The sequence below is a fragment of the Falco naumanni genome, chromosome 3 (genome assembly GCF_017639655.2).
Source record: "Falco naumanni isolate bFalNau1 chromosome 3, bFalNau1.pat, whole genome shotgun sequence".
Taxonomy (NCBI): Eukaryota; Metazoa; Chordata; class Aves; order Falconiformes; family Falconidae; genus Falco; species Falco naumanni.
The window spans coordinates 45283736-45309661 of record NC_054056.1 but is presented as its reverse complement, the minus strand read 5'-3'; the positions used below and the strand labels follow the sequence as shown (position 1 = coordinate 45309661).

Here is a 25926-nt window from a genome sequence, read left to right as displayed (position 1 = left end):
GCCCGTTCTTATTAACATGTACCTGTCAACGCACACCCATGTCACCCAGTGTGCATGCCTCATCACCTGAGGCTGTTCTGGCCTCTCCATTTCTTTGCATGCTTTCTCTCTCCCTCCAGTTTAGAGTGGGATTACTTGCTCACCAGGCTGCAGTACTTACTTGTGGGTGCAGGAGTCTTTTCTGTTCTCTAAAGCATGAGTAATAATGGAGAAAATTAATGGCAAGTGAAGTTCCTCAGGATGTTGATCATGCCTTTTAGGAATATACCACTTCTTGAGATGCAGGCTTAGCCTTCCACTGCAGAGAAGGTGAAAGAGAGTAGTGATGTAGTCACGGAGGTGAGAAGAAACCAAGGGTCAGCTATTAGGGACTAATACAGTGAAGCCCTCTCAACTGGCTAGTGAGTTCCATGGCTTATAGTGTTTAAGTAGGTGGAATTTTAATCATTTAATTACTGGTCACAGCCCCTGCACTGTGTCCTTGATATCCCTATTCTCTTTCCTGTTGTTGTGTTCAACTGCATCTTAAAACGCAACTCAAGTAATTTGGTGAAAATTGGAAAAAAGTAAAATTTATGGTTTTGAAAAGTAGCCAATTTGACACATAATAAGCAGCTAACTTGTCAGGCGTAACAATAAAATGTTGTTAAGACATCAGCATGGAAGAAGAGACTGCATATTAAGTTCCTGACAGTTGGATTCATGTTCACAGCTTTCAGAAGAAACCCAATAGCTTTATAAAAAGCATTATAATTTCTGTAGAACAAATAAATTTTACTTCAGTGCTCGTCTATGCCAACAAAGAATTATTTTCAAAGCTTTATCTCGATTCCTTAAAAAAATATTTTCTTGCCTTTCAAGAAAGCACTAGATTTTGAATAAACTTTATGCTAGACAGAGCTACTAGAAGACTATAAAAAAAAGTTCTCTATAGCTGAACTATATTTCTTAAAGTTATGAATTTATTAAAATTTAAGAATTACACTACTGGTCCTGAAATTATGCACAGTGTGACACTGATTCACTGAAAACCTTAGATGCAAAACATTTGGTGACTGAGTTTACAATGGTGATGGTGGTGTGATTATATCCCACTTTTATCTGATTCCTTCAAGTTTAGAGCATTTTCCCAGGACTGCAGAAACCTCTGATTGAGGGAGATTAAACCCAAATATGTAAGAGCACTATGTTGGGGTGGAGCTTCTCCAGTACCTACTGCTGATCCTGTTCTGTGAATAAACTAGCTCCCTCTGTGCAAACTAGCCCCCTAGGAGAGGGACAAAGATGCTGAGGAGGTTCAGAGGGTCCCCTCTCTACTGATGGTGGGTTTGCTATCAATATAGAAGGTGTGACAGCTCTAACAGGAAGGGTTACAGAGGGACTTATCTCAACACGTTCCCTAACCCATCACCTCAGGTGCTTGTCTGGGCTGGAGTAGGCCCAGAGCAAAGTTCACTTTCTGCCAGGCTCCCAGTTTAATTTCCCATAAAGTTAATAGTGTACACAAGCTACAAAACTCTGTTCCCACCATGGCTGATGCTCTGGTAAATAATGACCTGGGAAGTGGTAATGAGTTCTCTCTGGTAATGAGTTCTACCTCTCTGGCACAAGAGAAAAACAAACCTAAAACTATCACAACTTGGCAATTTCCACACTCACTGAGCATCCCTAGTGATACTTTGTAGTTCATTGCTAAGGGCTTAGAAGAAACTCAGCTTTAATTTTGTTTCTTTTTGTTGTAAGTGCCCTCAAATGGAATATATCAATTTGTGTCGAATGGAAAGTTTCATGTCAGATTTACAGTATTTTTACATGCCTGTAAAATCCTTTGATTTGGATTTGATGGATTTGAAGAAACCTGTCTCATCCTTTTCGAAGAGGATGAGACTGACACATTTAATTCAATTTGATCTGGACTGTTGACCTCAAATTACTATGGTACAGATATTGAACACTGAAAAATCACTCTGTCATAGGACTACATCGGGTCCTTCTGTCCATTTAGCAGAATGGAAATGTCACAACCTGCCAGGTCCATTACTGATTTGGAGATACTTTTGTGTCTTCAACCAGTATTTTCTCTAGATGGGTGCAGTGTTGCACTGACACTGGCATTTACACATGAATTGTGGAACCCTGCATCTCAGTTGAAGAGTATAATCTACCAACACCTGCCTGAATTGGGCATTTCCTGGGTAATCAAGCAATTTTCATGTAAGTCATTTTGCAATAGTAGTATTTTCAATTCTATAGACAAATGGTATGTGAGAGGCAGGACTCTGTAATTTAGTAGAGAGCAGCAGTGGGTGAGATTTTCTGTGAATTGCATGTAGTGTGATTATATGTAGGGGATCTGTTTTTTCAACTAATTTTTCAAAGACCGAATGCAAAGTTGGCATCATTATTTTGATTAGACTACATAAATATTTATTCTACTCCAATTAAAAGAGCAACTCAACTACAGTATGTTTGCTTGGGTTGATTTTTATTATTTCTGTGCAAATGGTTTCTGGAGGAACCTTAAATACCAGTGTTACTTTCTTTCTCCTCCTTCATCCTTATCAAGTCTCTTCCTAACACTATTGCTCTGCATATTGTATATTGTAGCTCATCACAGTGAATCTCAGATGTAGGAGATGATAAAAAAAATTACTGTGCTTTTTAATCTGGGCAGAGTAGGCATTTTGGGTATCACAGTTTTCTGGGGTGCTTACAGGAATATTTCTTCATTACACAGTTGTAATATCCTAAGTGTATGGATGTTGTACTAAACTTTGGCTCCTTCTTTTAACAGGCTGTGAAAGAAGAGACCTCTTTTGTAAATCCCAGTAAGACCTCCAGCCTGCAGGACCCTAATGTAAGGTCTGTTGCTTCTTGTCCGTAGGGAAAACATCAAATAAATGCATGATATAGTGAGGCATTTTCCAAAAATTATCTCAGACAGGTGTTACATGTCAATTTGCTCATCATCCCCAAGTTGCTAGGTAAAGTTCACACCTGAGGAGAAGGTATCTGTTAGCAGGGTGCTTATTTTATACACATATGTCTGATATAGTTGAAGAATTAATAAAAACTCAACTTTAAAAATCAGACCAAGTATATGTACTTAAGTTGACAAAAGCTCAAGGTAAAAAATAAGGTCTGGTGGCAAACTTAGAAAAGCTAATATAAAAATAAGTCAGTGTTCCTAACTTTTGTATCAGAAACATGCTAGCTGTCCAAGCTGGAATATCCTTGTGTTGGTGTTTTTCTGATGTGTGGAAAGGTTTTGGGTTTTTTTCGGAAGAAAATGCCTTTAGTATACAGCCTTCAGAAAAACATCTCATTTGCAGGCAGTAGTGACTACTTTGGATTGTACTTCTATTTTGTTGACGGTAGATAATAATCTTCCTTTTTGGGGGTGGCCATTTTGAAGAGGCACATTAATTGTAAACATTATTTGGATGGCAGAGTATGCTGTTTTTCAGCAGGTGGTTAGAGAGGAGGTTACAGCATGGGTATTTGGAAATTGCTTGCCTCTATATGTAGGTAGTGCCATCACTTTGGACATCTTTAGTATCCAAATCTGAGAGGAGAGTTTGATGAAAAAAAACATGGATTTAATGCATGGCAATCACACTGGCTGCTAATCAGCTAATTGTGCTAGTGTATATGCTATATATATGTTTATGCATATGTAATATACATACATGCTAGAGCACTAGTCATCTCATGATTTTATTTTATAACTTTCTAGTGGTGACTCTTGCAACTGAAAGCAAACATTTAAGCATTTTATAGAAAAGTCTGGATGAGAGGGGTAATGAATTATGTTTGACAAATCATTTTGAACTACAAAAAGAAAGAGTTATGGTTGTGAAAATTTGTCAATCCTTTTTTTCAAATGTGTCTTTCCCATAAGGTAATAAATCAGCAACAGTCTTCAAAAAACATTTCATTCAAAAAATGCCTTTCTGGTCAGATTGGACTAGCAGAGCTGCTACGTTTGCTTAGTGAAAGCAGCTACCTAGAGAAGAATGGTGAGGATGCTTGGTGGTGCTGAGGCAGGAGGAGACATGACAGGTGATGCTTTTGCTTTCCGTGGCAGTCCCTGACTTGCCTGCAGTGCAGCTGTTATTCCCGGTTCCCCATGTCTCTCATCTCAGGACACCCTGGAGAGCTGTAACTTCTAGCCTGGCAGGTTGTGATTTTTCCCATTTGTTTGTCCAAGTGACTGCAAAGTCTACTTGATATTTAGAATCACCCACTTTCCTCCTGTGCCGTTGCCCTTTTTAGACCTCTGCAAAACTTTCTTAAACCACTGACTAATTATGTATGTTACACAGTGGCCTATTTCTTTGTTTAATAGAACTGGGTGTCATGTACTGTCTTTGCCACAACACCTTTTGTTGGGCTGCTGTCACTTCCAGAAGCAGTTCAGGAGGACCTGGTTTGTAAAGCTCTGTGTGATTTGGTACTTGGCTACAGACTTGTTTTCCTTACCTTTGCTGAATTTCTGCATAACATCTACCCTTTCTATTTCACATTTTTTAATAGATTCTCTCCTGCTTCATCATGCTGAGCTGTAAATGAGTTGTGTGAAGTACTATTCAACATGAGAAAGGATGCCAACCTGGCTGCAAAGCTAATTTTAATGTTTTATTTTGCACACATCCAAGCATATAAACTCATAAAAGCCACTTTGGAGTTCTCAGTATGCAGCAGTCTGGTGTATATTTGTCTAATATTTATTTTTATCTGGTTTATGTCAAGCATTGTTTCCCCTACAGTCAGTTGAGCCAAATGAAATTGTATTGTTTTATTGCTTTCTGTCTGTGTCCTGGAGGTGCAAATATACAAGTAATCAATGTTCAGGGATAGACCAATTTTAACAGTCTGCATTCAAAACTCAGAGAATAATGCAAAATAAATTCAGTGTCTAACCAATTCTCCTTCTCCTTCAAGTGGCTTCCCTCTCTTCAGGGACATACGCATCCTTGCAGACAGCCAGCATGTGACCTATTTGCCAATAACATCCTCTATAACCTCTGTTTTGTGGACTTGGATGGACATCAATAGCCTTTGCTCTGCTAAGAATTGCATCTGAGTAGAGCCAAGGGTTTGTTTGTAGTGCTCAAACAAGTCACTTAGGAGGTTTTATCTTCTTTAGTTGAGAAATACACAAGTATCCTTTATAAAAAAGCTCTCCCCTTGGAATATGATTTTTATTCCTGCAAGTACCTATGCAGACATTCCTGCAGCAATACCTGTGTGGACGTTTGAGGAATGTTTGTTTGCTGAAATATCTTGCCAGCTGAAACTAGTATCTGTCACAGCTTTTCAAAAATACTCCATTCTTTTCATGCAAGGGATTTTTAGCAGGGAGAGTCACTGCATGTATTTGATTACTGATGACTGTACAATGTGCTAGCAAAATGCTCTCTTTCTTCCAAACTCAAGACACTGGGAAATTTGTTCAGGCTAGCTAGTAAGCAAACATAGGCAGTTTTGATAATTAACTGAAGCATGAACTGTTCGTACAAATAGGGAAATGGAGGATGAGGAAGGAGGGCAGTAGTGCTTGTTTGATTAAAGAGCTATGCTCTCTTTGCTACCATTTTGTCTGCTTGTCCATTGCCACGGTGAATATTACACTTCTAGTGAATTAACTGCTTGGATATGACCTGTAATCCCCCAGAGCAATTATTTTAGCATCTGCCACAGCAGACTCAATTTGGCTAACAATTGCTATAGCTCTTTGTAGAATTAGTTCTGGTTCAACTAGTAATTACTCATATGTATGTGTGGTATAGCTACTTTGATTACAAGAAGGTCTTCAATAATTTTGTTGGGCATGGCCTCAGAATAATGTTGTGCTTATGCAAAGCTGTCATTTATCAGCCAGTTTATTTGCTTGTTTTCTGCGTCTGTTGGCAAACCATAGATACTTTTGTATCTAACTCATTTTAATTATGAGGGGAAAAAACACAGCTGAAGCTGAAATCGTAATATTTTGTCAGCTTTCAGGAGGGGAAAGCTTTGAAAATTGCTCTGTCATTCGGTGTGCAGGCTGGAAGTGCAAGGTTGTATCCTGATCTTCCTGTTAATAGCTAACTTGTACACATCAGATTAAGCTGCAGGAGAGGATGTGGGACCACAGAATTTTTGCTTTTGGAGAGCAATGCTGCGTGTCTATAGCTTTCCCTCCTCTGGATAGGATTTTTTTTTTCTCCCAGACTGTTTCAAGTGCTGGTTCCCACATTCGGTGAGAAAAATGCTGGTGACTCAGTAACCCAATATGTGCTGCAGTGTCCTAGCTTACACTTTCTTTAATCCTCAGTTAAGATTGATAGAGCGCACCGTGAGTTGGGACGCAGTCATGCATTCCCCTTATTGACCCTGCTGCTTCGCCGATAACCCCTAGCAAGCAGCAGATCTGAACAGTGGCAGTGGGGAAGTCGTATGGTTACCTCAGCTGGACCCACTGGGCTGCACATGACAGAGCTGTCAGCTGAAGTCAAATGAGAGCAACTAGTGGGAGGGGAATTTCAAAAGCAGGTTAAGTAGGAGAGCCACGAGTTATCTTGATAAGACACAGGAGTCCTACCAAGAAGAGTTAGACGTATCTTTATTACAGCTCTGTTGTAACAGAACTTCAAAGCACACACATTTTCATCAACACCTAAGTAATACATACAGAGAAGTACAACCCCGCTATAGAGCTGGGGCATAAGCATTTTGAACAAGGCAGAATATAATGTTTATTTACAGAAGAAATGCCAGAAAAAAACATGTTCTTTATGTACTTGTTTTGTCTTGCTTTTTATATTGCCTGTGTCTAATCAAGAAGAGATACAGTTACTCTATAGTTACCACCTTGCGTAGTGAGGCATGCTTTGTTAAGGCATGTAGTAAAAATGTGTTTGTGTGAACATTGGTCAAGTTTGGAATTTGCAATGTCAGTCATTTTGCAATGGTTTTGAACAGTATTCCTTTTGGGGTGTAGGGCCCAGGTCTGCAAGGGAGGCAGTTATCATGCCAGTCCTTTTTCTGACCAGCAGGAGGAATTAATCTTCCACTATAGCCAGAAAAGCCTTTCTAACAGAACATTTTCTTCTTTAGTGTTGTAAGAGAAGTCTGTCACTGTCTGACATTGAATGGGCCAGAAGGGATTATGAGGAAGTAACAGAGGCATTTCCCTGTCTGTTAGAAACTTCCTCACACCCAGGTATCTGACTCGGCGTTCAGATGGAAATGTTAAAGAAGTGCTCAGGAGAATTTACTGATTAGATATCTAATTTAATTCAAGTTTGAAGTTACTGCATGTTCTTATGTATAGTTTTGGTAAGGCTTTCATCACCTGCCTCCAACTGGGATTTTCTTGTTTGATTCTTTTAGCCTTGAGAGATGAGGGTTTAGGCTGTCTGCCAGAACATTAGTATTATGAAGGAAGTATAAAATATTGTAGGAAATATAAGAATGAAAATTGTAGTCACCCAGTTTCTTATCAAAATACTGATCAAATGTGTAAATGCAAGTTCCTGCATTTCTGAGGCAGGTGCCCAAGTGGTGTTGTCAAAAGCCCTCTTCAACAGAAGTCCTCAAGTTGACTGGTCAGCTATTACTGTTCTTGTCACTGTTGCCACTTACTGTTGTGCGCCATGTGGTACATTCATGGACTGCAATATTTATTTTCCCTTATAACATGCTTTTGGATTGCAAACAGCTTTGGCATGCTTTGCTTCCCACATGGTTCAGGATTTGTCTGTGGATTTCTTTCCTTTTAGACCAACTGCTGCATCACCCTTTGTTGATCCTTGTTATCCAAATTATCTCATCTTTCATAGGATTGCAAATAGCAATATTCTTCTTATGTTGGAGTAGGTATAAGCACCAGCTGGTGCTTTGTACATTCATTTATTCTAATTTTCTTTGTAAATCTTCCCATCCAAAACCAAATTACGTTATTACATTAAGACTAATTACATTAGGAGCTGCTCAACATGTAACGTAAAATTAAATGTTATCTCACAGAGCCTGATGATGCTGCACACCAGAAAATAAGGGTGGGAAATATTAAATTATATCAAGTTATACAGGGTACAGATGCATCAGGAGAAGTAATTGCAGGCACCCTTCTGAATGGCCAATGCAGAGTAAGCCTTACTCATGCAGATTTCAGAATATGATTCCCTGCTGTGGCTTGTGCATCTTCAGTAGACTTTGAATTTGGCTGCCTTTCAATTTACATGAATATGTCCTACACTTTTTCTGACCAAAGTGATGATAGTTCTTCCATATAACTTTCCTGTATCATCAAGGGAGGAGCATCACTCAAAGTAATGTCTGCATTCCTGTGTTTTTGTCTTTCCTTTCTCACGTACACAGACTATATTTGAGTTATCATCTTTTGGTATCTGAGCTAACATCCTGCTGACATACCTGGTGCAGTGTGAATCTGAACCAGATTTTCAGAGAACTTTGGCTTTCTGCAGGTGCTCTCAGGACATGACCATATAAGCAAGAAGCAAACTGATGTTTGCCTAATTTGTACATGTTTTGGATCTGAAACTAACACCTCAGTATCTGTCTTTATATATACACTTCCAGTGAATGTCAGGGTAGCTTTCCAACAGCATATAGGTATGTGCTCAGGGAGTTTGTTCTAGCTTATCCAACAATATGTACTCTGAACACTGACTTTTTTATTATTTTCTTTTTTGTAAGGAAAGCTAGGGTTCTGCGGTGGGAGTAGTATTCTTAGAGAAGTGGAATTTATTGTACAGCTGCTTACCAGCTGCTCAAGACTTCAAGGTACAATAACTGATTTTTATTTAGAAATTTCAATTGATAGAGAAGGCTGTGGCTCACAAAGCTGTCTTGGACACTATCTAACAGCAGTTCTTAAAAAGACTGCAAACTGATACCATGGAGTTTCTAGGTAGGTAGGTAGTTTCTAAGCATCACAGAACTGAAGTTTTGGACCAGGCATCCAGCAAGAGCTGTGGTAGATGTCCACGTTGACATCTGGAGGCTAATAGGCATGTCACCTGATGATTATGGACAGCTCATTTCTCCAAGTCAAAGACTTCAGTTCCCTAGAAAAACAGATATGTACAAAAACTTTTTGGCAGGTGAGAATTAAAGCTGATCAGAAACTATGTGCTTGGTTTGATCTGACATAAGCTTCAGTGAATCCAAGCAGGTTGTTTTCCTAGAATCTGAATGGACTTAACTCTATGAGGCAGAGTCTGAAACATAACATTTAAGTATCTCCTTCTAATGTATTGTGAAATATTCTAGGAAAACTAAAAACATTATCTATGTTGACTTCTTCCTAACAAATAGTAATTGCTTTTATAAGAATTTCCTTTTTCATTCAATCTGCATCCTAAAAAATAAAAAACATTCATTCTACAACTGGAAAATAATAGCCAGCATTTCCCAATACAAAATGAATAGCTAAATACACAGCAGCCTGGCCTCAATCCAGTGAACAGGTTAATGGATCTGCTACTCTGGCTTTTTGTAGGAAACCCATGCAGTAATTTCTGCGTCAAAATCATAATTTCTAGCTGAAATCTTCTGTACCCTTTGCATGCTAGTCTTCATTACAGATTGCAGATAGGGCACCTCGATATGTTCTTTGACTTCATTCCAAAGTATTAAAGACCTCTTTGACCTGTTGCCTGAAGTCAGATGCTGATGAATTATTTGTAATTGTATTCTTAATCTCTGAACTGCAAAGAAAGGAGCAATATCCAGACCTTTCAGATTAAGTTAAATTGATGAAATAACCCACTCAAGGTGCATGTCTTTGGCTGTGTCCCTTAAACTGTGCCTAGGCTCTTTGGAAACCACAGCATTTATAGTGACTGTCCTGGTTGCTGTATGGAGAGAGAGTGGATTTGTAGCTCAGTTTAACCTTAGGTACTGGATGTTGACCTGCAAGGTTACTCTGAGCTGGAGGAGAACAGTTTCTGTATCATCATTATCTATCTGTCAGACCATGGGAGCATCACATTTTCATCTAGACTGCAGATACATTTTCATTATAAGGACAAGGGAAGGGAGAGAATTTTTCCCTTGAAAACAAAAAGAACTCAAGTGAGGAGGGTAAGGAAAGCCCGCAAGCTGTTTTTTGATTAGGCTGCTGCTCTGTAGCAAGGAGGTTTGTTGTACATCTGCAATCTATATGGGAGGGTGAGAGGTAAAAAGAAGAAAAAACCTTTATTCAGAAAGTTTGATGCTGGCGATAGCTTTCAAATGTCCAAATAACTTTTTGGAGAGCTAACCTGACTTCTGAGAAACACTACTTTATTGAAGCGAAAAAGCACGTATTATTGTTTCCTAACTTCAGATGGCCATTACTTTGGAAAAGAATTAAGTGTGAAACACTTAGAGAACTGACTAAGAAAAGATTTACATGTTTGTGTGTGTTTGCTTAGCTTATTAGGCTGTATCTTTGATACACACAAGAATGCATCTATCAAATATTTTTCCTCTCCTTTCTTCCTTGCTTTTCCTTCCCAAGATTTCACTACCATATTTTCACTCAAAGCGAGTTCTGAAACCAAAAATCAGATGGTGTTTTTTTGGTTGTTTGTTTGTTGTTTTTTTCCCCTATGACTCGGCACCTGAAGGCAGGTCAACCTTCATGCAGATGGCTGTACCCTTGCAAATCACGGGGCTTTTAGCTTCTGCCTCTTGGCCTTAGTCTGGGAGGGTGGAGGAAGAGAGATTGCTCCAGACAGCAAAATCGGCACAAACAGAAGGGAAGAGGACAAAACCTGTTAAAAACAAATGCAGAAAGCAGGTTCCCCCAGCAGACTTTGGTGGCTTTAAAATTCTATACTGGATCCTCCAGGGAAAGAGAAGTTATTTCATCCCTTTCAGCTTATTAGGTGCCCAATCACTTGCTCCCACACAGCCCATTTGCCACATTTCAAACAAGTATGGAGGTCTGCCCAGAGCTGGCTTAGTGGACGAGGAGGGCATGTCAGTCTGTAGAAGCCAGGGTGCACCAAGGGGTGGTGCAGGCAGCAGCATAGCCCCAGCCCTCTGAACCAGTCTGCCCATTACAGCTGGGCCAGGGTGGGGTGAGACACCCTGAGTCCCTCGGCACAAGCATGTACATCATGTCCCCAAGGAATATTCAAGGTAAAACAGCGGACATCTGTGGTCACTTGAAATGTTCCACAATGCGTGTTTTTTGTGAGCAGTTTTGGTTTCAATAGCCCTGTTGGCTGCTCTGAGAACAAAACAAATTCCTCGGGTCTGGGGGGATCTCTCTCTATGACTTATGTTCCTGTGCGGGCTTGTGAAATGGGCCGAAGCCGGTTCAGTGGAGCATGCTGGCTGCTGCTCAGAAGTGTGCTGGGGCTCTTAGTGCACAGGCAGTTTCTGATGACCTGCCACTGCATGCTGACATTCGTGGTTGTTATTGTCATTCTCACCAGGAAGTGACAGATTTTTATGTAAGGTGCCAGGTCATTAAGTAACTCTGTCTTGGTTCAGTACCTTCATTTTTCTGCTGTAGTGGTTGGATACTGTTACAGGGAAAAGGTTTCTTATGAATTAATGACATCGAAAAATATCCTTATAAAGGAACTGTAATACACTGCACGTTTTCTTTTTCGAGCCCCATTGATCCTTCAACACTTCAGGTTTTGTTCAAGCTATATAGTTTATATAAGACTATAGCTATGTAGTTTATATAACTATAAACTACAAATGGTGATATCTACATAAAATGACTATTTAAATAGCTGGTACAATTACAAGGCTTCTCTTCAAGAGCCATTTATTTCTATATAAGATAATACATTCTAGCTTAGAATTCAAAACATAACAATAGATGTTACTCTGCTTTATAGTTGCTTCTTTTTCAGGAGTATCAGTGAGATCTTTTTTGAGAGTTTGTATGATATTAAAAGTCTGCCATTTTTAAAACACAGATCAGGCTCTGAGTGGATCAAGATGAGCACTTCGTGCATCTTGTTGCTGATGTGAGAGTAGGAACAGCCTTGAGCACTTTCAGACTGAGGAAGAGTGTTTGTAGATGAAACAGGAGGTGTCATGGAATTTTTAGGCTGGTGTGAAAAGAGCTAACTTAGCAAGGTTTTAATGAGGGCAAAAATCCAGCTCTGCAGTTGGTATGGCTAGTCTAACATTTCATCTCGTGCTAGTGGCCTCTTCAGGTAGAGGCATTGCCACTGCTCCTTTTCATTCAGAGGTAGCTTCAATTTACACCCTAGCTAACCTGCAGCTTCTCGAATGTGTCATTAAATAGCACTTGTGTCTCTCCCAGAGGCCTGATAACTATCAGGACAAAGATAGTCACTGCATCCAGCCTCCAACAAAAATGATGGCAACATTTTATAATAAAGGGAAAGAAGTTTTTGCTCTTAAAATAGTGTTGCTTTTATAAAACAAGTAAATGGGATATATTACTGGCATGTTACAAAATACAAGTAAAGTTTATCTGAGCAGTTACAACCACTGAAACACGAGTAGGTGTGCCCAGTGTTACTGTATCTTGGCTTTTTTTTTCTATTGTTCACTTCAAAATTTGCAGCATTCAAAGGAAAATAATAACTTTTCCATCGATTTGTTGGATTAGAGAGTAAGACATATTTGGGTCTTAAACACTTTTAATCACAGTTGAGTGAAATTTTTTGTGTGGAACATTTTTCAGGATTAATTCAGACTTAGAACTTTTAAATGTTTCACATATAAAATCAGTTTCATAACTCACTTTGAAATAATTATAAACTGCTTTAGTTACAAAATTGCACAATATCTGTTCAAACAAAAGTTTGATTTTGACAATTGAAATAAATGCTTCGAAAGTCCCATCTCCTGCGCTTTTTTTAAATTGCAAAACATGAGATTCAAAAGGAGATATATAGGCTTTGAAAAATGAAACTTTTTAAAGGAACTGAAATTATCATTTCAATTCTTCCTTTGTGTGAAAATATCTGATTTACTTTCATTACAGATTATAAAGTTGCCTTGAGAAATTTGAAGTAGCCATGAACTGGAAATATATTTGTTACCAGCTTTGCTGTTGCACACTGCTGTTTCCTGAACCCCTTGATAGTATTAGTGCATCACTTGTTATCATTTTGAGGAAACATTTTTCAGCTCCTGTGTAGTTTATACTGCTATTTTTGTTCCTGCTTTCACTGGTTTGATGAAAAGATTTAAAGCTTGTGAGTACCCTCTTATAAAGGTATTGGAGAATTGTGAGGACTACTCCTTTGGAGCAAGAATTTCAGCTAATGTATTTCAGGAGACATGAGGTAAAAATAGTGGCATTACACACATTCACACCCCTTGAGGATCTGACCATCAGATCTAGTTTTTAAATGGATCTTAACATATTTATACTTCTTATGTCAGAACTTGAATTGAAAATCGCTTTAGGTAAATAGAACTAGTAATTTTTTTCAGTTGTTAAAAGCTACCTTTGTTTGAGCAAAGTTGTCTAAGAAAAGAATAGCTAGAGCAGTCATCTACAATGAAAATTACATTGGAAGTTTCCATCACGATGTTGATTCACAGATTTCCAGATCAGACATACTGACTTCAAGATAAAAACAAGACGATTTGGACACTTTTCTTCTCTTATCCTCCCTTTATTTGCCAGCCTAACAAGCTCAGCAAAACATCTGAAAATCTGAATGGATTGTTCTGCATTAATCTCACTGTGAATCTGAGATATAAATGACTGGCCCTATTGGAATTTGGGAAGGGGCAAGATATGAATCTTCCTGTTATCTGTACTGACTTCTTGAAATTAATGGGATCAAAAAGCAGAAAGAAAAAATGACAAAAATTGTTCCATGAGAAGTGGAACTTTATGTATAAACTTTTGGGTTATGAATTACGTATGCTGGTTATACTCTAATACTTAATTCCCATTGCTCCATCTTATGCTCTGTGACCTCCCCAAAGACTGAAAAGCACCGCCAAACTGAAGATATCATCTGAAGGTTGTGCCATCCCAGTAGGTTCTGTTGTAGCTGGACAGCAGGTTCAGAAGTTACTGGGGAGAGTTAATGAAGTTTAAAACTTACAAGGGCATCAGAGGGAGCTGCAATTGTGAAAATTAAATATGCTTATCTTATTACGGCTTTGGAAGACTAACACGTTGCTAAGACTCAAAGAAATCAACCCAAATTTGTAGTGTTAGAGACAACATTGTGCCACTTCTGCCAGTTGTGGATGTGCCTCAGTGCATGAGCAGTCCCACTAGCAGTCAGTGGGGCTGTGGAAGTACTTAGTATCTGACTTAAGATTCGATGGCAGAATACCATTTCACAAATTCTCAATCAATACTTTCAAATTAATCTCTTAATGTTTGGCACATTTAGTATGTTTATAGCATTTGTAATACACATAGGTGCATTTAATCATAATGTGTTGCTTCAAACAAAAGCAGTAGGTAAGATGATTCATGTGTCTTTGTGCCACTCAAGCTCACAGTTGAAATGGTTTCCTCCCAAGGCCATGAAGATCTTGTATCTAGTGTTTATGCTATTTGTACTCAAGTGTTAGTTAACTCTACTGATAAATGGTTAAAGAGGAGATCCTTTTGTGTGGGTCTCCTCATTCCCGTTTCTATACTTTGCTGGAGATCTGCAAATGTGTTTAACATTCATGAGCATCTGAAACTTGTCTGAGTGTTGCTTTTTTTCTAGCAAGCCATCTTTTTCTAGCAATCCTCTTCTTGGATCAAATCCATTAGTTCATTTCCCTTGAGCTGCTCTTTCAAATGCAGAAGGATAATGTTTAATTTCAGGTTAAAAACTATTTTAAACAGAGCAGGTTTCACTATTCATAAAATAGTTTTTTTGTTAAATGCGTTTTTTGTAAAAGTATTTCTGACATGACTGAATTGCTGGGCTGTTATTAAAATGTTGTATTTTGGAAACAGTGACATTTCCACATGGTCTCTTACATAGGCTCTGCATTTGTAATCAGTTGCTGCTTTTATAAATGGTATGCAATGCACAGGAGGGTGAGTTCGCATATCCTTTTCTGTTCATGCACACTGGCTTGTGAACTATAAATGGAACAAAAGGATGAACTTCAATGGGCACTTGCCACTTTGCAAGATAAATATGTGTTGATGGGTTAGAACTTTGTTGATATGCCTGAAGTAGTTTAAATAAAGACTGTGCCACATGTATTTTTCTTGTTATTTTTAGAAGTCCTGCTCCAGTGCGACCTGAAACTACGCCATCAACTGGCCCTACAGAAAAGCAGGAGATTAAAGTTTCTCGTGTGAGGAAGTTAACGAGGCAGTACAGTTTGTGAGTAACGTGTAGCACTGTCTTTGTGTTTTTGCCTACTACAGCTGAAAATGAATGGGGATGCTAATTATTGCTCTAGCTATGCCTTCTGAAAGGCATGAGTGCAATTACATGATAATGATCTTATACTGATACAGTTCCTTTCATCTCTGAGAATCTTCAAGCTTTTAATACAAAATGAATTTGCCGGCCCTAAGCAGTTGCTAACCCTCAGCACTGCAGGCCTTCTGCCTTTTTCTGAGTTTATAGGTTAGGAATTAAAAAACTCTTTTCCGCATGAAAAGTCGAAGACCTGGTGTGAGCTGGAGTAAGCTGCTGTGTCTGCTTCATTACAACCCCATTTGCAAAATGAGGAAAATAGTCCTGAGTTGTTGGGTGGTCAAGCTGTGCTGTCAGCCATTATTTCTCAGAAAGTGCGCTCTCTCTCTCTCTCTCATTTTGTCATATGCGGAAATTACTGGCTGTAGCTGTAGCAGCTCAGCAAAGTCCCTTAGATCTGGTAAGAGTGATCTGTGATGTGTGCCTATAGGGCTTTGGCATCCCATTTACACATATTTCATCCGATTTGAGAGTCTCTAGAGATGTGAGGTACTGAAGAGATGTGGAAATAAGTTTGTTGATTTGTCATTCATATGAAAGGACAGGCAAAGCCACCAGAAACTAGGGAAAAAAAGGGATAATGTCAGCATAAACTAATTAGTACAAGAACGCCAATACCATAATGAAGAAAAAAATATGTATGCTTTCTACATGGAATGGCAACTGTTAGTCCCTCCAGCAATTTAACATTCTAGCATCACTAAATATATAGCAACATTAGCAAAAGTTTTTCTTCTCTCCAGAAAGATTCTAATGAATTTCAATATGTAATTATTTTCTGTCTCACTATTAAGAACACTGGCTTTTGTTATGGAAAAAAAGTAACAATCTGCATCACGAAACCCAAGAAATTATTCAGGAGAAGAAACAGAAGAATGAATCAAATTGAAACTAAGAGGAAAATGAGTAATTAGCCAAACTGGTGTTTGTCCAAGAGACCAAGGCTGACATACAGGAACACACAGCCACAGCTTGGTCAGCAGACCACATAACATTCTGCCTTTTACTATGATACATAGAATCGTAAAATTGGTTGGAAATAGATTGGAAAAAAACTTTAAGATCATTGAGTCCAACTATTAACCTAGCACTTCCAAGTCCACCACTAAACCATGTCCCTAAGTGCCACATCTAAATGTCTATTAAATACCTCCAAGGATGGGGACTCAATCACTTCCCTGGGCAGCCTGTTCCAGGGCTTGACTACTTTCTGTGAAGACATTTTTCCTACTACAGGAGATGGGAATTGTCAATTCAAGCTTGGAAGAGAACTCAGTTTCCCTTACTGTTTGCTAATCCTGAAGGTAATGTGTGACAGGGAACTTGGCAGCATTTGATAGGAGAAGTTTCCTAAGGCCTGAATGAACCTGCTCACTCACTCTGCCTAGCATAGTTCAGACAGCAGTACGCTTTTCTTGAACAAAACACCACTTCTACGTCTTTTTCTACAAGCCAGGGGAAGGAAATCTCCTACATATTTCAAGATGCATCTGATTTTTCAGAATTTTGTATAATGCAGGGACCTGTAGATAGCAGTCAGCAAAGGAAAAGGCTGTGACATTGAGAAGAACCAATTATTTGATGCTCTTCATATAGCAGGTAATGAAGGGGATGCAGCGGTTGATCCTATTCTTTGAAGACACTGATGTGTAAAGACAGGCAAGAATTAATGTTCTACTGCAGGTATAATCACAGGTTTTGTACACACACTTGGAAAAGTTTTTGATTTAAGTTTTAACGTAAACAGGTTGTTAAACCTGGTCCTCAAATACTGCTACATGGCAAATGTAGCTACTGAGAAATCAGTTTGTAAGAATCTGGATGAAAAAAATTGCTCTTGGGTAGGTTACTGCTGGAGAGGGTGTGTTTACCATTAAATAGAAGGTAACAACCAAAGGAGAGGTATAGGTAATAGGACATCAAATAATGAAAATAGGTACCTCAGGGGGTCATCCCTGAAGCGATAGCATAATCAGCTATTACTAGATCGTTCTTGTCTGAGAAAGTGTTTAGTTAACCTGTTCTTAAAGGGCAAAGAGAAAATCCTTGGACCAGAGACCAACACTTCCCTTTTCTGTACGTGAACAGTCGGCTGGTCCCCCAGAGCTGCTGAGCACCTGCAGAACAAGTGGCCCCATGCACTGAGGGAAGGAGGAGAGGGTAAATGAAAATGGGTGAGAGGTTGTCCTCGAGAGAAGGGAAACAATGCCAGGGGCCACTGCGAGTAACAATACCACATATAATTCAGTAGTGTGTGGGCAGAGGAGAATGTGAGAAGGCAAGAGCTGAAGTGATGAACAGTGCGGTGGGAGGCAAGTAGAATGGAAAGGAGACTAGAGGCAGGGTCATGTGGTGGAAAAGGCAGTGGTGTTGATACACACACAGAGAGAAGCAACATTTAAACAGTATATTTTTTAAAAATTATGTATTCAGGAGTGAATTCTCAATTTTTGAGTGTGATTTTTGAGGAACCAGTTCTGAGCATGCCTTGCCCCCATGTGGATTTTCAGTTGTCCGGTGTTAGTCATGAGGAACAGCACATAAACACATCTAACCAAACTTGTCACCTATGCTATGCTCGTGTGTAGGGCTGAAGAGTCATTAGTCAAAAATACAGGCTGTGATATTTTTTAAATATTTTTTTTTTTGCAGACCCAAATTCTATGCAATTGAAATTATCTTGTGTCTGGAATGCAAATACAGGAAATGCAAAGAAACAGTGATGGAGTATTGTGAAAGAAATATAGTGAGAAAGGCCAATTCTCAGTCTTATAGCTAGCATGCTAATAGCTTCATGACTGAGAAGACTGGACCCCAACCCTTAGCTTTGGATCACAGACACTAAGAAGCCTTTCTGAACTGGCAAATTCTCAACAGTTTTCCACTTCATTGTATGCAACAGAGCAGCTTTACCCAGCAAGGATACCGGTGTGTTCCAGCTGAGAGAGGGGAACAAGGACTGATAAAATGTCAGCTACAATGTTTCTGAGAGATTAACTAGGTCAACAGCCCAACTCTGGCTTGTTGCATTAATAAAACATCTAATGAACAGGTCCAAAAGATTTTGCATTTTCTTTCCAGCATAAAAACAGTGTGTTGTACATGCTCTGGTGCTGAATTCTATCCTTATTCAGAAGAAGTAAAAAACGAAGTTGGAAAAGATAACATTAATCACCATAGCTTTATATCATAATAAAAAAACCCATCGCTATCACCCAGACAACCTACCCTAAGGCTGTGTACCCTGTATGTCACGTAGTTGCCGTACCGTGTGGCCCAGGCATGCTGTCTTCAAGTAGCACTAAACCAAGTACTGTTCAGTTCTGGAAATGTCTGTTATACTGGCATGGCAGGCTTCTGTGCACTGTGACTACCTAACTGGTAGTTAAAATTGATGCCATTTTATGAGAAGTATTTTTTCTCACCATTTTTTCCCTCTCTTTAAACTGTCAAGCTGTAGCCTTTCCTTTTAACACATCAGTCCTGGTAATAAAGATTCTGTAGGCCAAATTGTGACTCTTTTTACCTCTATGCAATTGCAATTAGCAATTGGAAATATTCTTGACTCAGGGCTGATTGATCCCAATCATTTGTAGTCAATGAGACTCTACAAAAGTAAATGAAGATATAATATTCTCTATTGGCCTTCATTTAGTGGTGACAGTAGGTGAGACAAAAGAGCTCAGCTTGATGGCCTAGAGCCCAAGGGAAGCATGCAATCTGGTTTTAAATAAAATATTTTCTTTGTAAATGGAATAAATGGGACATGAAAAAGATAGCCTCACAAGAATGTTTCTAAAGAGCGCATTTGGGGAGTCAATCAAAGTCCTTTAAAAACAGTTTGAAAACAATAGCATAGACTAGCTGCGTAATAGGCATCAAATCTTCCATTGGTCTAAAGCCAATGAAGCAGTCAGTCCCATGGATGCATTGAACCAGATCTGTTCTTATCAATACTGCCAGCCTCTGCAGAAAAGAATGAAGTACAGTAATATCAAATAAGTTCATTTATGTATATATACATACTTCATAGAAACACTGCTTGCACATCATACCCGTAAGATTTCCATTTGCAGATGGGAGTTACCTAGCCAATCCACTTCTATGGAATATTTAAAGCTTAAAAATCTAATTTACTTGAAAAGTTAGTTTCATTACAGATGGAAGAATAAATAGAACTCATTGCAAAGTACTACAGCTGACAGGTTACCAGGGCCTCCTCCAGCACAAGTACTGTCAAAGTCCGGTGACATATTCTAGTGAGAAGATCTGTCTGCTTTTATCAACTGCAGTGATGAAGATGACCTTCCTCCAGCACTGGCAGCAGCAGCAGCATCGACACCTGTGTCTTCAGCATCTCCTGGGTCACAGAAAACTTGTACGCCACAGACATCAGAAGGACAAACACAGGTTTCACCTGGTGGCAAGGTAATGCACAAAGAAATCAGCTTATTTCTGTTGAGAGAGTATTCAGGAGGGGACAGAGGGAGTTGCAGATAACATGTTCTCCTCGGGTGGAGTAAGTCCACGTTTAGTAGTTTTTAATGCAGAGTTGCAGTAATACATTTAACCTGTTGTGTAAGAAATGTTTAGAGCCTGCTCCAAGGCCCAGCTAAAATCAGTAACAGTTTCTCATCAACATTAGGGGGCACTGGATCTGGATTCAGTTAATGTTTACCTTGGTTTCAAAGGTGCATAATTTTGTTGTCTGTCTTTCCTGAATAGCCATCCTTAAAAAACATGGTGGGAAATTTGAAATACATTTGGCAATCTATGCTTTTAATGAATTAAAAAAAGCCCAACCAAACAACAAACAGAATTACAGAAATTAAATGGGTTTTTTTCAATGCTGGGTTTCTTCTTTGCCCTTAGAGTTCCACAGATGCTGGAAGTACCTTTGCTTTGGAGCCAGGTGACCTCCTGATGGATTTCACAGAGGCCACACCTATGGTAAATAGTTTCAGTTTGCAACCAGGAAAATTTAACAGTTTTCAATAATTTTTCTGCAGCTAAGAGAATGAGATACTGTGCAATGTGTTGGATAGTGCACAGGAATGACATAATTTTCCTTGATATTGAATGCATCCTTCAAACTCAGCTCAGTATCTCTGAAAATCAGTCCACATGAACAATGATCTTCTGTATGCTTTTTTTTTTTATTGTTGGATAACTTCTCATTTCTCTCTCCTACCTGGGTATCTCTACACCTTGTTGCACTGGTTTCAGGAGCTTCTTTGTCCTTTTAACGTAGGTTCCTAATGTGATCACAGATTGCTTTTGGGAGTTGTCTGAAAAGTCCCTTCTTCTCCCCACAAGTTTTCTTCAGACTTACCCACTAGACAATCCAAAGACGTGTACCTGCACTTCCACGCTTCATTAGCAGATTCCTTTGCTTCACTTTAAGGCAAAATAGTCTATAACGTGTTTATTATTAACTTCTTTTTTTTAGAGGAACGTGTTTTGTTTGTTTGTTTTCTTAAAAGCCAAGGAGAGATGCAGGTCCCACTGAAGTCAAAATGCTCTCCACTTCAGTGATCCCAGGATTTCATCTCTGATTCCGAGCAGATTACTTGAGGGATCGCAGTATGATCCTTAACTTTCTCCAAGTCATCCTGCACTGCAAATAGCTCTAATGCCAGATAGCTCCTCTGCTGTCCAAAGCCATTTTTGCTGTCTTCTACAAACCATGTTTAAAGCACATAAAAAGCACAACAGGGAAAGTACTATGTTTTTGGCATAAAGACTTTCGTATTAAGATACATTAAAAGTATTCTGTCCTGGGCATTGCTTTCACTACATTGTTAGGTCCTTGTTTACAGTAATAGAAAGGCGTTGTGGGGATGTACCTCTTGCTTCACAGACGGTAAGGTACCTGTCTGTAAATAACTGCTTGTGTCCTGTTACCACTGGGTAAGAGATGTGGCTTCCCCTGCAGGTCTGATGAAGCGAAGGCTTACCCCTCCTAGGCCTCTCCCTACTTCAAAAAAGGGATGTGAATATTCAGCTGTGGGTTTTTTTGGCTTCAGAGGCAGGTTGAGGTGGGCACAGGGTGTACTATGCCTAAAGACTTGCTGCTGTAGATGGGAAGACATGTTTGACGTAGGGGACTGGGCAGAAGCTAGGGAGCAGCTGAGACTGTGCCTGGTATACCGCAGTTTGGGAATGGACACCCCTCCCTAGAAGGACAGCGAGATCTGCAAAGCTGTCCTCTCATATGTAGTTTCAAGCCTGTGGAGTTGTTTCTTCACAGAGTCCTTGAGGGCACTTGGTGGTCCTTCTATAACTTCAGAGGTTCAATATGCATGTTCATCACCTTCCACCAAAGTGCTAATAGATTTCTTATTCTAAAAAACATTATACCGTATCTTCCTGTGTTAATCAGAATTTTTTAAAATGAGGCATGGAGGCTTAAGCAACTGACCTGCTCTAGGCAACGTAGGATTGTTTTTTGTTTCCATTAATAGAAGTCAGCATTACACACTTTTCCTTTTCCAGCTGAGAATACAAGGTTTTTTCCCTAAATATTTTACCTAATCATGCTTTCCCCTCCCCTACCCCACCGTCCGCTGACATAATTTATCACGCTGTATGTTCATAAACTAACCTTCCATGACTTTCTTGGGTTTAATATTTTGGAGAGCATGTACTGCACAGCATCAATCAGCCCTCATTGTTTTGTTTAACATCTATAAAGGTCAGCTTGTTCTCTACAGAGCAGTTATTGTTTACAGACCTTTCTCTGCAATTTCACTGGCTGCAGGCTGCTCTCCATTGAAGTTTGAATAAAAAGTTTACTCTTCAGGGGGAGAGGCTCCAAACAAAGGCAAGCTAAGGGGAAATGTGTAACTTTGAGCCAGTCTGATTACTTAATAATAGGGTCAAGATCATGTACAGCTTAACATCGTGCTGCTGTCGTTGGTGGTAGTGTGCTGGTTTTACATGCTATGACCTGGCCCTTGGGGTATTGCTTGTTTGTTGCACCCATTTGTTTCACGTTCAGTGACAGGTACAATATAACAGGTGTCATTCACGCCACTGGATTTGGGGTATTTGCCTGAGGTGATAGTGTTGGAAATTCAGGTTCCTACACAGTCAGGGGGTTTCCTGCAGAGGGGTGTTAAAACAGCTGTCTTTGTCATCTGGACTAGATGACAAGAGACAAGGCACATAAATTAGACACCTAAAATCAACTTTTTTTTTCTTTTTTTTTTTTTTCGTCATGATATACGCTGCCAAATTTCCCCAGTTCACTGGAGAGCTGTTAATTTGAAGCAGTTTCAGTCTTCCTCCCTTCTCTTCTATAATTTTACTGGTAGAGAGTGATTAATAGTCACTGACTCAACTGCATGATCTTTGTTGTTCAGTGTCTAATCAATGATGCTTCTTGATGGCCTTGGGTTTTATCCATGTTTTGCTGCTGTTGCCCATATAGTGGAAGCTTTAATACGTGCTGAGAGTTGCAGTTAGAATTGGAGCTCACAAAACCAAATTAACTTATAAAAATGGAAAGATTAGTGAATGGGTTGGATTAATAGGATTCATTCAGGCTGCCGTGCAGGGATCAGAGCAGTCAAATTTGTCTACTCAGTCAGCCTGGAGGAGCTACTGTGATACATACACAAGAACCATCTGATCTATAATGGTCACTTAGTCATCAATACTTAGACTGCCAGTAACAGCAGAGCAATTGATGATTTCAGAAAAAAATTATTTCAGGAAATAACTTTGCAGAAGAAATAATGTACATTTACTAAAGAAAATTGCTTAGAAAGAAAGGTGCCTTTTTGTGCTCTGCACTTCTCAAACCACATGGTTTATTCACTTTTCATTTTTCAAGTATATCTTACAATTAGTTGACTACAATGCATTACTTGCTGTCCTTAAAATTGTTGTAACATGTGCAGAAGAAAATCTCTATGTTTTTATACCACTCCATTATGACTTTGAGCACTGTACCTGGCTTGTATATAAACAAGATTTAATCCCTCCTGCTTCTATGTTTCAGAAAAGAAATAGATTTTTTTTAAAAAATACAGAATTATATATGAAGAATTGTAGTAACCCGTTATGAGCATCTTTATTGTGGTTTATAAAAAATAGTTTTATAAGTGTAGTAGGGTCTTTCTGCCAGCCCCCATACCCCTTGTGTTTCTAGCTTTTATGGAACTGGAAATCAGAGCTTGAGCTTCAAGCTATTCTGTTCCAGATTACAATCAGTGTGATTTGTGACATGGGTATGAATGCAGAGCTGTCTTGTTTAATTACAGAAAGCTCAGTCCTACCACCCTAAATGAATGTAACAGCTGCTACACCATGCTGACAAATATCTTCTCAACCAAAAGAGACAGTGTGCAAACTTTGGCTTGACCTAATGGAATAGGAAAAAAGAAATAAGAATGAACAGTTCTGTATATAAAATGTAGCTATTCCTAAACTGGGACTAAAGTTTATAATGCAAAGTGTGTGGTCTAGGACTAAATCATGATCACATCTGAAGAGATATCAGAGAGCACTGATTTACAGCTGGCTATGTACTTGCGAACTATAGGTGTTCTTTTTTCATCCTCTATCAAGTCAATAAATTTCTAGAGCTTCACCTGCCATCTATTGGTGGAAAACAGGAAGTAGAAAATTATTTTCCTTTTCAAAACGAGATAAAACATTTAAGAGGTATAAATTATTGGTATGATAATTTTAAAATGAAAAATAAATGGTCTTCAGTGTAAAACTAGGTATTTTTATTTAAGATGAGTTGGAAACTAATATTTCTATTTCAGTGGCAGCATTACTAGCCTATGCAATTCTATTCATTGAAAGCCATCTCACTGAGTCTGAAAGAGTACAGAATTTGATGCATTAATATCTACTATTTTGGAAACAAAGTGAAGGTAACCAGGTCAAAAGCCAGTCATCTCATGGTGAAGTTCTGAGAAGTATTAGTATCTTTATGGAGGCAATAAAACATCCTTGCAAACTCTCATTAGATAGTTAGAGCAAGCAAGGGGTAGTGAATAGCGGAGAATGGGTAAGGAACCTTTTCATGCCACTCCCCTTTAACATTTGTTATATTTATAAAGAAAAGTTGATGGGATTTTTAGTTGCTAAATTTTTATGATGGTTTTGCAAGGTTGCAATAAGCCAAAGAGTAGGAAATGAGTTCAGTATTTCTTGCTTTCATTCTAAAGAGTTGTTCACTTACTGTGCAACGCAATTTTTCAGTGAAAGACAAGCAAACATATCAAACTCTAATACTTCCATAACAAGTCCTTTTCATATTGAATTCTAAGAAAAAGTGGCTGTAATGGAATTCAAGACTAATATTTGGTAAGAGCATTAGATAGCATGTATCTCCTCTCTAACTGGCTGAAAGTATTTATCAGCTATCTCTGCACGCCCCAAAAGTCTTTAAAACATCTCAGTCAGAGATGAATTTATAAATGCTTTATTTATGGTGAACTACATACTGAAGATAAAATAGGTCTTCTTCATAAACTTATGAAGGCTGTGTGATATATATTTAAGAATTAAAAGCTTTCTACTTCTACTTCTTCATAACAAGAAAATATATTTTTCCTTAGTACAAGGTGTATTGGGAACAGTAACCATGACCTGGATTCAAAGCAGAATGTTCAAAAATGCTATTTTCCAAGCCAGCTTCTCAGTTAACTGTATTTGCACATTCAAGCTGATATGCAATGGCCCATTATGAGCAAAGGAATTTGCACAAAAAAGCAGTCTGTTTGTTATACATACCATTAAGAACCAAAAGAAGTAAGCAACGTGTCAAATGTGCATTTATTCCCAGTTTCAAGTTCACACCCTTTAACTCCATATTAAACTAAGAAAAAACAAAGAGCAGCAATTGCTTTAAGCAAACAACTTTCATGCAAAAATCTTGTAGCAATAGGCAATAAATCTAGTTCCATATGAACTAAAGGAAAAATTTACTAAATTTACTAATGTTCCAAAGGACCATTTTTTTTGCTGCAAGAAAAGGGCTACAACCAGATAAGAACACAATTCAAAGGGGTGCACTGTAATGCCCAGTCAAACTGAGTACGAGACATTTGACTGAAGGTTTGCAACAAGTGCTCGGTGCTGCATGCAGTGCAAGGCTCCTGGGAGCACACAGTCTGAATCAAGCAAATACAAATTACCTGAGCATCATTTAGGTTATATAAAGCATGCTAATAACTAAAGAGGAGACATAGCACATTTAAAAACAGTCATGGCACTTGGGCAGCCAGAATATTGGGTGAATACATTTTGGACTGGGCTTTCACACTCCCTGGTAGCTGCACAGATTAAAGCATTATAAATAGGACTTACAACTAATATGTGTCTTTGCATGTTCAAGCACAGGGCTTTATTGGTGGATGCCAGTCTCATAAGCTGTCTGTTGAATTACTAATGTGCAACATAACTGAGTGTCAGGCTCAGAGACTGCCTCTTGGATCTTATTTGATCATTCACTAAAAAAATGTAAAACTCCTTTGACTGCTACGCAGCTATTTGGGAATTTGCTCTC

General features: G+C 38.8%; 1 protein-coding gene across 1 annotated transcript in view; it reads left to right on the top strand.

Annotated features, from left to right (window-relative positions):
* The window catches only part of EPB41L4B (erythrocyte membrane protein band 4.1 like 4B), a 172392-nt gene that overhangs the window by 121228 nt on the left and 25238 nt on the right, over positions 1-25926 (top strand). The window contains exons 19-22 of the mRNA XM_040586774.1: positions 2795-2862; positions 15195-15299; positions 19691-19826; positions 20271-20348. Coding sequence (XP_040442708.1) covers positions 2795-2862; positions 15195-15299; positions 19691-19826; positions 20271-20348 — 387 coding nt within the window. The remainder of the gene's footprint in view (positions 1-2794; positions 2863-15194; positions 15300-19690; positions 19827-20270; positions 20349-25926) is intronic.